This window comes from Tachypleus tridentatus, chromosome 8 (genome assembly GCF_004210375.1).
Source record: "Tachypleus tridentatus isolate NWPU-2018 chromosome 8, ASM421037v1, whole genome shotgun sequence".
Lineage (NCBI taxonomy): Eukaryota > Metazoa > Arthropoda > Merostomata > Xiphosura > Limulidae > Tachypleus > Tachypleus tridentatus.
In genome coordinates this window covers 159,336,537-159,353,585 of record NC_134832.1, presented here as the reverse complement: position 1 = coordinate 159,353,585, position 17,049 = coordinate 159,336,537, and the positions used below count along the sequence as shown (strand labels likewise).

Genomic DNA, 17,049 nt, shown 5'->3' with positions numbered 1-17,049 from the left:
ATTTCCACTTCTCTAACTTTATATTGAATCTGAAAGTGTAGACTGTAACAAATGGTAGAAGGAATTCAGGAGCAGTTTATAATTTACATACAAGGAATACACCAGCTAAGAATGACCTTTAGAAAGTTAGGTTTAATTTACATACAAGGAATACACCAGCTAAGAACGACTTTTAGAAAGTTAGGTTTAATTTACATACAAGGAAAACACCAGCTATGAATGACTTTTAAAAAGTTAGGTTTAATTTACATGCAAGGAATACACCAGCTAAAAACGACTTTTAGAAAGTTAGGTTTAATTTACATGCAAGGAATACACCAGCTAAGAACGACTTTTAGAAAGTTAGGTTTAATTTACATACAAGGAAAACACCAGCTATGAATGACTTTTAAAAAGTTAGGTTTAATTTCCATACAAGGAAAACACCAGCTATGAATTACCTTTAGAAAGTTAGGTTTAATTTACATACAAGGAATACACCAGCTAAGAACGACTTTTAAAAAGTTAGGTTTAATTTACATACAAGGAAAAACCAGCTATGAATGATTTTTAAAAAGTTAGGTTTAATTTACATGCAAGGAATACACCAACTAAGAACGACTTTTAGAAAGTTAGGTTTAATTTACATACAAGGAAAACACCAGCTAAGAACGACTTTTAGAAAGTTAGGTTTAATTTACATACAAGGAAAACACCAGCTAAGAACGACTTTTAGAAAGTTAGGTTTAATTTACATACAAGGAATACACCAGCTACGAATGACTTTTAGAAAGTTAGGATTAATTTACATACAAGGAATACATCAGCTAAGAATGACTTTTAGAAAGTTAGGATACTATTCGAGTTAAAGGTAGTAGATTTAGTTATAATGAACCTATTCTGTTGAGTAATAAATTTCAGCCCTTGGCTTCTGGAGATCGGGAACTATTGAAGCGAAGGAAAACAAAATAATCAGAGAAGGATGTGGGTGATAAGAAGGCAATAGGTGATTCCTTGAAAGGACATGTAGATAGGATTGTCTGTGGGGTAAATAGGGGAAAAAAAACCAAATATGTTAACCATAGGCACAGGCAAAGGATATAAATGACAGAGCAGATATAATAAAAGGGATTAGCAGAGATGCAGTTTTTGTGGTGCATGTGGGGGCTAATGGAAGGGGTGAGGTAGGAGCTAATTAATAAGTACAGAAGTTTATAAAGGTTTTTGAAGAAAAAGGTCACATATATAACTTAATTGTGATTGGGATACTGCCCAGATTTAGCTCTGAGGATGAAGTTATAAGTAAGTCACTAGGGCTAAATGCTAGCATATAGTATTGTATAGTTATATTATATAGGGGGCAAGTGCCAGAGGATTGGAAGTTAACTAATGTAACTTCTATTTGCAAGGAAAATGATAAAAACTATTCCAGTAATTATAGACTCATTAGTTTCACATCAGTTTTAGGAAAGGTTTTGAAAAGTCTGATAAATGATGCTTTCCAAAGTCTTATTTATAACAAACTTTTAAAATTGTATAGGATAGTCAACATGGTTTCATTAAAAGAAAATGTTGTCTTACAAATGTTCTGTAGATAAGGGTAAAGGTTTAAATTTGTTGTATCTGGATTTTCACAAAGCATTCTACAAGATTCCACCAAAAAGGCTTGTAAAAAAATTGTCTCTAGAGATGTGGGGGTTAAGTTAGCAAATTGGATAGAAGAGTGAGTGACTTGGTAGGATAAAGCATAAGGTTGATATAAATGGAGTTCAATCAAACTGATTAATGTTGTAAGTTGTGCACCTCAAGTTCAATCAAACTGATTAATGTTGTAAGTGGTGCACCTCAAGTTCAATCAAACTGATTAATGTTGTAAGTGGTGTACCTCAGGGTTCAATCAAACTGATTAATGTTGTAAGTGGTGTACCTCAGGGTTCAATCAAACTGATTAATGTTGTAAGTGGTGTACCTCAGGGTTCAATCAAACTGATTAATGTTGTTAGTGGTGTACCTCAGGGTTCAGTCTTAGAACATTCACTCTTTTTGATTTACATTAATGACATAGATGAAGGAATGGTTAATAAATTACATTTACAGATGATATTAAGGTCTTGTGTGTTTCTGGTTGTGAAGAGGATGCTTCTGATTTACAAAAGGATTTAGATCATTTAGTTAGTTGGGGAAATAAATGGCAGATGGGTTTAATTATGATAAATGCAAGATAATGCATAAGGGTTAAAATAATTTGAATTATATGGATGGGAATAACCATAAGTGTCATGAAAGAAAGTGATCTTGATGTAATGGTTGATGAGTTTCTAAACCCATCCAAGCAGTGTGCCAGTGCTACTGATGAGGCAATAGGATTTCAGGTTGTACCTACAGAAATATTGAATCCAAGTCTTAAAAAGTTGTAATTTCATTGTACAGGTCACTGGTTAAGCAACATTTGGAACACTGTGTTGAGCATTGGGCTCCTCACCTCAGGAAAGATTGACTGTTGAAAAGGGTTCAGAGAAGGGTTATTAGAATGGTGTGTGGGGTGGAAGGGTTATCATATCAGAGAATATGGAAATCTCTCAACTTTGTTTCTTGAAAGTTGGGGGGATCTTATTGAGGTGTTTAAGACTGTTAAAGGAACTGATAGTGTTAACGCATCATCCTTTTTCATATGTAACAGTGAGAACAGTAGGACTAGCAGACATAAATTTTGGCAGGATAGATGTTAACTTCAGCTAAGACAAATTCATTTTTCTGACAGGGTGGTTGGCCTTTTGATTCCTTTGTCTAAGTAAACGTTAGGAAATTATATATGCATGTGTTTTTGGGATGAAGCTACAATACAAAAACTATTAAGAGAAGGAAACAGTTTTTAACTACTGTGTAACAAAAGATATGTTACATTTAATACTAACAGGCTTTGTTTTGTGGAAGGATAATATAAATATACCAACATAATGTTGTAAATGATAGTGTTACCTCATTAAGAGGAATCAGAGTATTTTTCTCACAAACTTTTAGAAACACTTATTTATAATTTAAGAAAAACATTTTGTACTATCAAGAATAAAATACTTATTGTGAGACTAATAAGTGTTATACGTGTATCCTAGTAACAGTGTAAAACTTTATAAAACCTTGTTGTTTGAACAACTCTGTTCACAAACAATAACAAGAATGTTACATTTCACATGCATAAAACTCCTTTATCCACCTTTAATTACATTGCGTTTTCTTAAATGAATAAAATTTTCACATGATAACTTGAATATTTTCTGGTATCACATTTCAAGTTCTTCCAACGGCACAGTTACAATATTTGATAGATAGCTTATCTTGTGAAGATAAATTACTAATATTACTAGGTTAATCAAGTATGTCTTACAATTAAAGAATTTTATAGTTGAAGATATTATGATTTTGACAGTTTTTGTCTTTCATACACTCAGTTTGTTAAGATGTCACTAAAAGAATGTTCAATATTTACATTTATGGAAAGACTTTGTTTTTAAGAATGTTTAGTGATTTAGATCAGGAAGCCATGTGTGTTGATGTCTGAATTTTAAAACCTCCTCCCAAATATTTTGGACCACCTCTCTTTACTGTATGGCTACTGTCTTCTCTTTCCCTGAAAATAAAGACAAACTGTCAACATTAATAAATTACATGTATTACCATATAAACCAATTTTGGTGCAATCAGGCCTCTACCACAGCTAAATGATATGACATGTGTGAAAAGCACACTACTGAAATGCAAAGCATGTTATTTCTAGTAGTTGGGGGTGGTGGAGATCCAGAAGCACATCCTACCCAGAAAATGTTTCACAATATAATATTATAAGATTGAATCTTGATGCATTTTAACTACAAATACTGCATACTCACAGAACAATGTACTGAATAAAATAAGAAAGTTGTAACAGTATTAGTTATACATGCCATGAACAAGTGGTCAAGTCATGGTTTGACCAACCTTATCTCCTCCTACAGTCCTGATGCAAGAAACTACAAAAGAGAATCTCTGAGTTGCTCAAATGAACATATTTTACTTAACTTTATACATATCCTTAACATTACTTTACTTTCTGTATGTTTTAGTTGTGAATGGGTTTAATGAACTGTTATTTATGAATCTTTATTATGCACGAAGTGATTTTTGTGTTTACTGTAACAGGTAAAACAAATTTCCTTGTTTCAACACTATAGGTAATATTCACCAAATGAATGTAAATATATAACGTTAATCATTTAGATTCCATTACATACCTGGCTTGTTGTTCATGTTGATAATTTTGATTCCATTACATACCTGGCTTGTTGTTCATGTTGATAATTTAGATTTCATTATTACCTGGTTTGTTGTTCATGTTGATAATTTAGATTCCATTACATACCTGGTTTGTTGTTCATGTTGATAATTTAGATTCCATTACATACCTGGTTTGTTGTTCATGTTGATAAGTTAGAATCCATTACATACTTGGTTTGTTGTTCATGTTGATAATTTAGATTCCATTACATACCTGGTTTGTTGTTCATGTTGATAATTTAGATTCCATTACATACCTGGTTTGTTGTTCATGTTGATAATTTAGAATCCATTACATACTTGGTTTGTTGTTCATGTTGATAATTTAGATTACATTACATACCTGGTTTGTTGTTCATGTTGATAATTTAGATTCCATTACATACCTGGTTTGTTGTTCCTTCTGCTTCTGTTTTAAATACTTCTTCTTAACATCTGCAAGTTCTTTTGTTAACCTTTCCATTTCCAGCTTGTTTTGTGCTATTTTTGATTCATACATGTTTAGTTCAGAAGCCATACTCTGGAAGAAATAGATTAATTTCTTATGAGTACAACCTCACAGAAGTAACATAACCCCACTGAAGTATAGGTTTCTTATATTAATATAACCTCACAGATGTTTTGGTACTTTATATTAACATAACTCTACTGAAGTATTGGTTTCTTATATCAACATAACCTCACAGAACGTTTGGTCCCTAATATCAATATTACCTCACATAAGTTTCGGTTTGCTTTATTAATGTAACTCCACTGAAGTATTGGTTCTTTATATTGATGTAACCTTAGAGAAGTACTGGTTACTTATACTAATATAAGATCACATAAATTTGGGTTTCCTGCTGAAAACCTGACGATGACCGAAGAAGGTCGAAACATTGTTCGCTCTCCTATGTAAAATATTTTCTCAACCCAAACGAGCCGTTTTTGCATATAAATTTCTCAACAAGTGGGTTTCTCGACATCACTGAAAAGTTGTTCCTTTATATATTCTCGTTCATTCCAATAAGGTTTTATATTTGTAACCAGAAGTTCTATCTAATTACATCAAACTGTATTGTAATTATTTGTAATCTTTTAATCTCTGTCTCTACTGAAGGATAAAAATTGTGTCCAATATAAATCAAATATATCATTTACAACTGCTATAATATATTATTAAATAATTTTGTAATTAAAGTAATTATAAGTTTGACACCTTCTTTTCATGAGTCCAGTTTTTTAAACATGTTTTGGTAAGAAGGTTCTGTACTTATGCTGACAGTATCCATCCTAATGTCAGAAATACCTTAATTTTTTCAAACTATATTGAAGCTATATGGATAAAGATTGGTCACTTAACATACTAATAAGGGTTCCATTTTGTTAACTATCAAAACAAAGGAGGTTTCATTAACACTCTTTTAATAAACCTAACAAAGAGAGGAAAGTACATTATAACAGTATTTCAGTTTAGTATTCTGATGTTTCTTGAACAAATGCTTATAAAAACTTCTTCAATTGGAAACTAAATACTGAAAGTAACAGGTAGTAACAAGATGGTAATGGAATTGTTAGTAGCATTATTCAAATACGACTATATCACTGAAAGATTGGATAAAGAAAGCCACAACTATGTGGATACATCCTGCTAAATGACTATTAGTATCTGGCAGGAAAGTGTAGTATGCCAATATGTTCCATTAAAATATGCATATTCCTTCTACTGTGGAACTGTTAGTTTGTTCTTGAATTTTGTGCAAAGCTACATGAGGGCTACCTGTGCTATCCATCCCTAATTTAGCAGTGTAACACTAGAGGGAAGGCAGCTAGTCATCACCACCCACCACCAACTCTTTTATCAATGAATAGTAGGATTGACCATATGTTTATAATGTCCCCACAGCTGATAGGGTGAGCACATTTGGTATGATGGGGATTCGACCCTGAGACCCTCAGATTGTGAGTCGAGTGCCCTAATGATCTGGCCACACTATGGTGCTAGAGTTTCTTTAGCAATGTCAAGACTGTACCCTTTCTCTCACTCATTCTTCTATGTGTCCATTTTATTAAACTATTTTAACTTGCTGTCTTCTAGAAATTCCTTTTTCCTTAGAGAATGATGTGTTCCAGTCTGTAATTTTTATTTGTATTTGACCTTCATGTTAAACTTACTAGATCAACCTGTTGTTGTCCCTAATTTTATAGTACTGATCAGAGGAGAAAGTAGCCAGTGAGCAGCATATTACATGTTGCATATTAGAATTTATCTTGGACAAGCCTCCAATTTATTATGTTATGTGTTATGATTTCAAATAGTCTGAAGAGAGACCAGAAGAAGCAATATGGATTAATATTCATATCCACCCTGTCAGGGAAACTGTGGATAAATCCCAGGAAATTAAATTAAACTGTGAATAAAATGCCATTATCAAGCACCTCTAAAGCTTCAAGACCTTCACTGGACATAGCAGATGATTGGGATCTGGTCAGTCACAGAGATGAGAAATAGCAGTTAGTTGGATGAGTGAAAAGGATTTATCTCCTTTCCTGTCAGTATCTTAGGTAAAAAGGATGATGGTATAATGATAAAATGTCCTGTGCACATAAAGCATAAACAACTCTGACCAGCAACATATGCAGACCAACATCAACAAAAATAAATCTCAAGAGAAATTTGATATTTGGCACTTTAGGCTAAGGGCTCATACAGATGTTGAGAAAGAGCATATAACTAAAATTTTATTTTGCAGCCAGGTAACTGAAACAGTCATTTGGGATGAAGGACCTTAAATGACTTGAGGAGGCTGGAGAACACAGGGAACTCAAAGAATTTTAGTCTCTTTGAGTACCTAAGGGTAGCCAATAAAGTGTCTTATATAGGGTGATTGTGGAAGATACAAAACCCTTGTCAAAGAGCCAAGTCAAAATCTGAGGTAGGCTGACATCTCTGAAAGAAATAGATTCAACCACTTTGTAATACATCATTGTCAATACGTGTACCATTTCCATTGATAAAATGTCCATTGTTGGACAATGTAAAGACTGAGACAGGTACATGGCAACCTTGGAAGTTAAACCCCAACACCATGCAAAGGATCACATTACCTCCACACTTGAAGCTTGAGGCTCAGGATGGATAGGTGAGATATTGGATCATGGCTACCTTAATAGACATGACCAGAGGAGAAGTGGAAAAGGTGGGCATTCCTGATGATACCACAAAAGTGGAAATTAAAGTTGAGCTGGCCAATCCGTTGTAACCAACAGAATGTTACAAGGAGTTGAGTGAATCATTGCCAGGCCTCCTGGTAATAGATAAATTGGTGGGTAGACACATAAGTACAATCCAGTCCAGTCCTGACTAAATACACTTGTTACAAATGTCTAAGGGTGAGGTACTGGATATGAAAATGCTGATAGTTAAGTGTTCTAATGAGTAGCAAATATATTGATTATTGATGTCTTAGGACATCAACCATGAAAAATCCAACAGAAAAACCTTCAATGAAGCATTCATTCTGCCAGAGAAATCCAGCTGGGTAGAGGCAATTGATCAACCACCAAATTTATCACCTCCAGAATATGGTTAGTTAGTAGGAAAATGTGAATGAAATAGACCCAATATAGAAGATTTAAGGTTTGAAAACAAAGAGACCAGGACCAAGTGCTCTCTTGAGGGGAAATGTAAGAAACCACCATAGAATTGATGAAGTAAGCAAAATGACTTTGCCACTCAATAATTTCAGTCCTTGAGGTATTACTCTTTGAACAGCAAGAAGTTCTAAAATATTGATGGGAAAATAAGCTTCGTCATCCCTCCATAGAATCTGGAATTCCTGACCACTGAGATATGCAACACATCCCTGAAGTGAAGCAGGGTTCTATGAAAAGTTGGATCTCTGGATGAGATGGCAGCAGAGAAATACCTATTGTGGTATAAGGAGACTGTGGAATCCAGTGGAATGCACATGCAATCATCCTAAAGGAATGAGGAATTTCAGTGGTGACCATATACCCGAAAGAGAAAACTATCAATGTAATAGGAGAAGGAGACATGAATAAGAGTCAGATTGCTTGTTCTATAACATGAAGCCAGATGGGAGTCAGTTGAACCTGGATAAGATACATGTTGAAAGAAAGAAACACAGATGGATGAGATATTGTGTTGGAGTGAGATTAGATTTCTAAGCTCTGATAAGGGATGCTAGCTTGTTACTTTGGAAGGCACAATCTGAGTGTGATGTTCTGCCAACTGATGAGATTTTGCCAGCAGTATCCACATGTCCATTTAATGAGGTCTGAAGAGGCCTAAGAGATAGAAGTGACAAGAAACATTCATACAATTTGGTAGAACATATATGGTGCTAATGCTAGTCCAAAGGGCAAAATCTTCAACTGCAGCACCTGACCCTTGTGTACAAAATGCAGATAGTGGTTGGATGACTTTGCTGTGAAAACCTGCAGATAGGCTTTGCTCACAGTGTTGGCAAAAAATGCCAATGCAGAGTAAAGAATGACTCCATTGTGAACTTTGGATGATTTAGGATTTGATTTATACATGAAAAATCAATAACCAGATGGTGTTCCATCTTTTTTGGGCACAACAAACAGGCTGCAATAAAAATCCTGGAATAACTGAAATGACTTTGCCCCTGCCTCCTTGATCAACAAATTTCTGATAGCTGTGGAATGAAATTCCAATATCTAAGGATCTGTGGGAGATGGAAATGCTACAGACTGCAGGTATAAGGGTGGTGGAGATGTAAATTGAATTACTAATCCTGGTGCAGGACCTGTAGTACTCATGGATTCATGAGAAAGATTTTCCACATATCTAGAAATTCAAGGAACTGGTTGAGCCTACAAATTCCAAATGCATAGTAGTTACCACTGCCACTGGACTAAGTGGAGGAACCTCATGGATATAAGTGTAATATTTTCTGGGTACCAACAGACTGAAAAGATGATGTTGGAGGTAGGGACAGAACTATGACCTCCTGTAAGGGCTGATAAAGATCATGAAGTAAACGATGATAGGGATGAATGAAGACAAGTGACATAGACCTTAAATTCCAAAGACATTGGAATTGCTGCAAAAATCAGTGGTTGGAGAAAGGGGCCTAACATAACTCAGAGGGCATGGCAGCAGGTAGATAAATTCACTCCAACAATGCATGTCTACCAAACAAATCCCAACAACATACCAGCCAAGAAACTAGGAAAACTGCAGAAACTGACAACTGAAACAAAGTGGATACTACTAAAAGTCCCAACTTTTCATCAAATTAATAGTGATCCCTGAGAGGCTTCCAATAAAAGATCTAGGGATGATAAATATATAAGCATCATATTTAAGGTCAGACAAATCCTAGAAATTTGTGATCTATTTAGATGACCACAGACTCCCTTCCAGAACTCTACATTTTGAGGAGTGGGTCTATTCCCTGAGAGTCTAAATATGCTCCTACTTGTTGGTGGTAAGCTAAAGAACGACTTTTTGAGAAGTGTGGTGGACAAGGCATAGCTATACCTTTTGATAACTTGTGAGGGCTTTGTATAGGGGGATTCTTTACACTAGGTATCAGTAATTTGTTTCAATAAATTTGAATAATAAATCGATAGCACACAATCCACTTGTTTTAAAATAATATATTCAAAACAAGTCAAATGTGTCTGTAAAAATTCTTTACACTATAGGATATCTCAGTTGTATCTGAAACTTTAAATAATTCTATTTTCTTTTCAAAAGTCCACACAGACTGGTTCAGATATTTTAGAACCTAACTGACAAAATATTTTTTTCTACTCTGTTACACCATGAAACTCGCTTGAAATATCACCCATAAAAACTAAACTAATAAGCATGCAGGACAACTTCACTTTCACTAATATTATAAATTTCCTAAATGAAAAACTATTTCTGGTAGGTACTTCCCACTTTCACAAGATTAATTTTTACATTTTGTGCTGTCCTCATTTTGCAAACTTTTACTGAATACATGTCACAAACCTTCAACCCTCCCTCTGTTGAAATCCAAAGTTCCAACGTGTCTCACATAAATCACTATGCATCACCTCTCCACCAACAGAAAAAGACTAATATTATGTGACTCCCTTTATGTGCTATCACCAAACTATCACTTTGAAGTTTGGGAGGAGACAACCACCTGAAGATAGTGGAGAGGAATGGTGGGAAGTGTGATTGGAGAGAAGTATCTATTGGAAGTACATTTTCATTTAGGAAAATTATAACTTCTAATATGGTACTCTCCCTCCACTCATAAGATTTGATTGAATCCCACACTGAATTGGAGAAGGGACCTGTGTGAGGAAGTGCAGGCATATTCCCCAGAAGCATCTGAAGAATACCACTTGGTGAGAGTAACAGCTCAGAAGATCTCAGGAGGGAAACTGCACCACATCTGAGCCAGATATCTCTTTGACATGAAAAGTGATAAGGTCAGAAAGACCATACATGGTGATAAAAGGAGAGCTTATCAACATGGGAGAGGATGGTGCAAAAAAGATACATGATGGAATATGTGTAAAAAATGATATGCCCCAATGGTGTGGTGTGGCTATGGCATGATAGACCACACTCAACTGCACTCTAAACCTCAATTTCTGGGTACCACCAACATCCTCACAAGGATAGGATGAGGACCAATACCAAACTTCATCTCAATTTCTTGAGTCCAGAGGAAACCTATTAGAAGACTCCAGGCACACACTGGGCAGCCTAATGCATGGATTCCAGGAATTTGTCATCTGGAATCTGAAGGAAGTTCATCATATGCCTTTGAGACCCACAACTATGAACAAGCTTGAAACAATACAGGTCATCAACAACCTCATAACCAAGGAAAGCACAGAACAGAAATGGAAACATGCCACAATGACCTCTGTGACCCATTTCACAGAAGAGTAATTGAAAGGGGAAGATGAATAACCCAAAATCTGTGTTAGAACTTATGATATTGGTTCATTTGATATTCAAAATATCACTCACTGGGTACTGTCATCTGTGTGAAGGTAGCAGGATAACATCAAATCAGAGGGGTGAAATTCATTTGGGCATCTCAACTCCAGGAAAATCGCCCATCCAGAAGATTTTATAACTCTCTCTATACTGGAAGAACACCACCACCCTACTCTGAACTGAATGGTTATAGCAATCTTTGTGTAACCCATCCAGCAGGTTGCCTCCATGGTCAACCACTAGAACTGGTAAATGGTTGGGACTCCAGTACTCCATTGGAAGAAAGGAGAAAGTGCACTGCATCCAGAGGGGCTGCAACACCTGAGACAGTGTAATGGTTGATCACAAAACCCTATTTTAAAAAGCAGATCACATAAATTTATTCAATCAAGACATTGCAGGAATGGACAGTAATCTCCTTCAGCTTTACCCTTGTCATTCATGGGTGTTGTAGTCCAGGATGGACATACTATGATACAAGTATCACAAAAAATTTGCACTCAACTGATCTTGTAAAACCCCCATCTCAAGGGTGAGCATACACACTCATGTAAATATAGAAATAAAAGTACCATACAGTGCAGATTTCATGGAAGAATGTTTGTGAATGGTTATTGCCATCTAAATGGAACCTATTCATAGTACTGACAAAACACCTTGTTAGGCATCACTTGCCACTGAGCCTGATCAAAAGTGAAGCTGAAGCAAAGGTCCTTGAAAGGAAAAAAGCATTAGTAAAGACTAGCTGTAGTGGAAGTACAGTTCCTAGGGTATTAATATGCCAAGGAAGGGGGCAAACACTTGACAAAAACAGATGGTGCAGGAGCAAGACCATAGGACAGGGCCCTAAAAAGGTATACAATTCTATGACAGGCAAACTGGAAGAAGTAAAATTCACATGGAGCATGTATGACACCTGTTGGGATAGGGAGGACAACAACTGCCTCAGATAGACTCTTGTATGACACCTGTTAGGATAGAAGGACAACAACTACCTGAGATAAGACTCTTGTATGACACCTGTTGGGGTAGGAGGACAACAACTGCCTTAGATAGACTTTTGGGTGACACCTGTTGGGGTAGAAGGACAACAACTACCTAAGATAAGACTCTTGTATGACACCTGTTGGGATAGAAGGGCAACAACTACCTCAGATAAGACTCTTGTATAACACCTGTTGGGGTAGGAGGACAACAACTGCCTCAGATAGACTCTTGTATGACACCTGTTGGGGTAGGAGGACAACAACTACCTGAGATAAGACTCTTAGATGACAAGGGATGCTCAGGAAGAGGAATGAGTGTTTGTATATTTTCTTATAACAAAGCCATATTGGACAATATGCTGTGTTCACCACAGGGGATCAAACCCCTGATATTAGTATTGTAAATCCAAAGACTTACCACTGAAAAATGACAAACAATAGTACTGTAGAAAACTGTTGCAGACAGAGCCAGAAAGTGTAAGATCAAGAAACAAGACCTGGAACCATACCTGAAAAACATTGGACAGAAGGCACCCACTGGGCATTGAATCCATGAAAATATACTGTCATGACACTAAAAGATCAATAGAAAAGTGAACCATATGTGTGGGGCTATAGCTAAAGACAACTTGCAGCCTAAAGTGGAAGGAAAGAAGGTTGAAATGCCCCCCAAAACCCATAGGGTTCCAGTGATAAATTTCAGATATGAAGAGGAAGGCTAATGCTGGGATATGGGGCAGACTTAGGATGAGCAGAAAATGTTTGGGACTCATCCTACCTGATAGGTAAACTGAACCCACAATTGGTGGTCCAGAATATGGAAGCCCACCTGAAAACTTGCAAGGGTGGACCAACCAAAGTCTGAGGGAGACAGGCATATCAATGCCATCACTAAATGGGATGGCAAAAGCACAGTGTAAACCCAAACAAAAGGGAATGTAGAAACAAACAAAAAACAACATCAAGAAATAAAAGAACACATACCTGAAATATAAGTTCAATCTGAGGAATCAGACAAGGGGGAAGAGGTATCAAAATTATAGCCAGCGTATGCTTGCAAAAGGTTTGAAAAGTACAGAAAGAATAAAGGCACGATCAGGAGACAACATGCATTCCTGACAGTGTTTCATGTCCAAGTAACAAAGGCTGTGAAATTCCCTGTGGCCAAAAAAATGTAAAACAGACAAGAGATGTGCAGTTGAAGTGGTAACAGTGACATTGGAATTCATGAATGACATGAAAACTGTGAAGAATGTATGGCAAAAACTGGTACATTAAATTCTCTCAAAGAAAACTGAAATGAAAAGAAGTTGAACAAAGTTAAAGAAAATTAAACCATTTCTAGGGAAATAATAATAGCAGTTCTGAAAAAAGATACTTTCAACTGAACACTGCTAAATGAAAAGTAATAGTTTGGTGATGGCACCATGTGATAGTAGTGCCTTCCAACTGGTGGAGAGATGACACATAGTGATTGAGAGATGTGTCAGAACTTTGGATTCCAAGAAAGGGAGAGTTAAAGGCTAGTTCATAAATAGACAGCAGCACAAAACAAAAAAAAAATGATCTTATGAGAAGAGAGAGAGTGCTGTATCAGAATTAACGTTTTTTATTAACTTCTTTAAAAATCACTCATCATGGCTACACTGCCAATCACTCAGTCTTGATATGTCTGATCACTCATCATTGCTACACTGCCAATCACTCAGTCTAGATGTGTCTGATCACTCATCATGGCTACACTGCCAATCACTCAGTCTAGAACGTCTGATGATCTCTCACATAAGTTGCTTTCTTTTACCTCTCTCTATCTGCATGTATTTAGAACATGTGGCCTCTAGTGACTACAATATTAGAAGATGGAGAGAACTAAGTATTTGCCCTCTGACCTTTCTGATATCAAGGAAAGGGAAGATACAAAAACAACAAGTAAAAGACCTAAAATATTACCCATGATTTACCAACTGAAGAAAATGAGCCAGAGGTGGATGGCTGATCCAAATTGGTCTCATGAGAAGTCAATATAGTACAGGAAGGTGCTGGAAAAAGAGCACCCTCAGAGCTCCACAGAAATACACCACCAGACCAAATGTACGTCTCCATCTTACTATAGATAAGGTCACGGACAGCTTCAGCTCAGTATTCATCCTCAGATCTTTGCACCATGAAGGAAAGTGCAGACTGAAAATCAACCAATGAAAGACCAAAAACATCACACACTTGATTTACCACCTGAATAAAAGGAGCCAGAAGTGGCTGACCCACACTGGCCTTATGAGAAGCCAACTCCCTCAAAACAAAGTCTTGAGAAATGCTAGGTATGAGAAGTGGAATAGGACAAACCTGATATGCTGGATACATTAATCTAAGAGTTCATGTGATACACTGGCTTGCAAAATGAAAGTTTTTTTTTTGAACAAAAAGCAAGTAGGTAACAAGAGAATGTTTAAAGTATCTCAAATGATTGTACTACAGATAAACCTGAAGCTCATTCTTGAAAGAAAGTGACAGTATTATCAGAAGGAAGTGCCTATATACAGTAGTAGAATACATGGTGCATTGACATAGATGTCAATGAGACAAATATCACCAAGGGCACCAACTAAAATCTGGAGCAATGAATTTTAACTAAAGACAAACAAAAATAAAAAACTTTTATGATATATATGATAACAATTGATAAAATAATTTAACTTTGGATTTATTTGTAAAAGTGTTTATGCACAAATGTTTATTACTTAACTTTAGAAGTCCCAGTGAATTACTTAATAAAAACTAAAGAAAATATTATTAATTCCATTTCAAAAGCCTCAAATACTTTAAAATTTAAAACATACAATTATTAAGGTAACTCTTTTTATAAACTGTTCTTAAATTAAATAATTCTCCTATAATTTTGTTAAACCTATAATCAAGTACTACAATTTTGTTAAATAAAAAACTTCACATAATACAAGTATTAGCAAAAAATGATAGCAAAATGCACAATGTTTGGATTATGAATAATAGATTATTTTAGAAAACTTTGAAAGTTTAAGTTAAAAAAAAAGTACTTACAACAGTTCAAACCTATGATTTTACTACTTTGATACATTAAAGTTCCATTACATGATTTTATTCATGTTTAAAATAACCTGGCTGATAATATTTGTTATTTTGCTCTTAAAATAAATAACAAAACTTTCAGTCCTTTAAATATTAAAGATTTGAAAAGTTTTATAATAAAGAATACTCTTTAAGAACCAAGTTTATAAGCAAGTTATAGGAATTCCAATGGGAGTTAATCATCCAACAAGAACTTCTAATTTCTGCATTTATTTTCCTGAAAATTCTTATAAGGAAAATACTTTTAGTGCTAATTTATATGAATTGAATTTCATACAGACATTCTGATTAGTCTATAAAGAATTTGGATGTAGATAATTATATTTATAATATAGTTCCTAGTGATATAAAACATGAGAATACTTCTATTTTTGTATTTAAACCTTGTTATTTAGATATAAATATTAAACCTTCTGATGTATCCTACAATGTTAATACTTTTGGTAAAACGTCTCTCTTATCAAGTTTAGGGTTTTTTTTCCTTTCCTTATTGCAGTATTTTTTATAGTTCAGGCAAAAATACTACCTCATAGCTGAAAAGGTTTAGAAAAGTTTGTAATAAATTAGATAGTCTCTACCTAATATTAAGTTTTCAGTTTATAAAACTGTGGTTAATGGCTTTGATAACTTATTGTTTTATAAATATAATCATTATTCAATTAAAACTGAACAAAAACCAAAAACTGTCATAAGTTTTGTTGAAACCATTTATAATAATGACTGAAGTTTATTATAGTTTTATTTGATTATTTTCAAGGGTAAAGTTTCTTACATTAATTTGACCTTCACACTTGGTTACTTTACATTACATGCATATATTTAGGTATAATATTTAAGAAATTATTTACCTGCACTTGTGTGTGTGCAGGGGTTGGGTGGCTGTATATCTCTGATGTGAAAGTTATGCTATATATTTATAGCCCAGGCTATATTTCATGCAGAATTGCTTCCAGATTGAAACTTATAGCACCTGTTTTTTAAAACATTTTCTGGGATAGGGGAGGAATACCCCCAGACTGCTGTAGCATTAGAATGATGATTGTGTTTTGCAAAATATGTGTTGGCTTTTGATTTCACAAATTAGAACTCCCCTGTCAAGTATTGTGTGTATGGATACTGATAAAATATTTGGAAGGGTTGGTTACACACTGTCTTTCTTGATGATATTAAATTACTTGGTTTTCATAACTGTCCAACATTAAATTCCAGTCACAGTAACCTATCTACATAGACTAAAACTAAACTCAATCTGATAATTAATACAGCTAATTAATTATACTTTCCCTCATCCATAACTTTAAGGATTAGCATGCTTTATTTCAACAGTTGAATACCATCACCATTAACAATATTTTCTGCTGTAAACCCAATAACATTTCATAAGGTTTGGCCAGCTTGACAGATTTATGTTAATCCTAAAGCCATATATTAAGCTAATAATGCAAAACAATTTATAGTATAAAAAGAAGATTAAAATAATAAAATTAATTACATATAACATTTTAATCAACACTGTTAATACAAGAAAGAATATAACCAACACTCTTAATTCAAGAAAGAATATAACCAACACTCTTAATTCAAGAAAGAATATAACCAACACTCTTAATTCAAGAAAGAATACAACCAAAACTGTTGACACAAAAAGTATATAACCAAAACTGTTAATACAAGAAAGAATATAACCATCACTGTTAATACAAGAAA

General features: G+C 34.8%; 1 protein-coding gene across 1 annotated transcript; it reads right to left on the bottom strand.

The window, feature by feature from the left end:
• Positions 1-3,472: 3,472 nt before the first annotated feature.
• On the bottom strand, positions 3,473-4,806 carry LOC143224347 (cilia- and flagella-associated protein 58-like). Its single transcript, XM_076452736.1, has 2 exons — positions 4,677-4,806; positions 3,473-3,607 (listed from the first exon to the last, which is right to left on the bottom strand). The coding sequence occupies exons 1-2, from the start codon at positions 4,787-4,789 to the stop codon at positions 3,511-3,513; spliced, it is 210 nt and encodes a 69-aa protein (XP_076308851.1). The 5' UTR covers positions 4,790-4,806; the 3' UTR covers positions 3,473-3,510.
• Between the last annotated feature and the right edge of the window lie 12,243 nt (positions 4,807-17,049).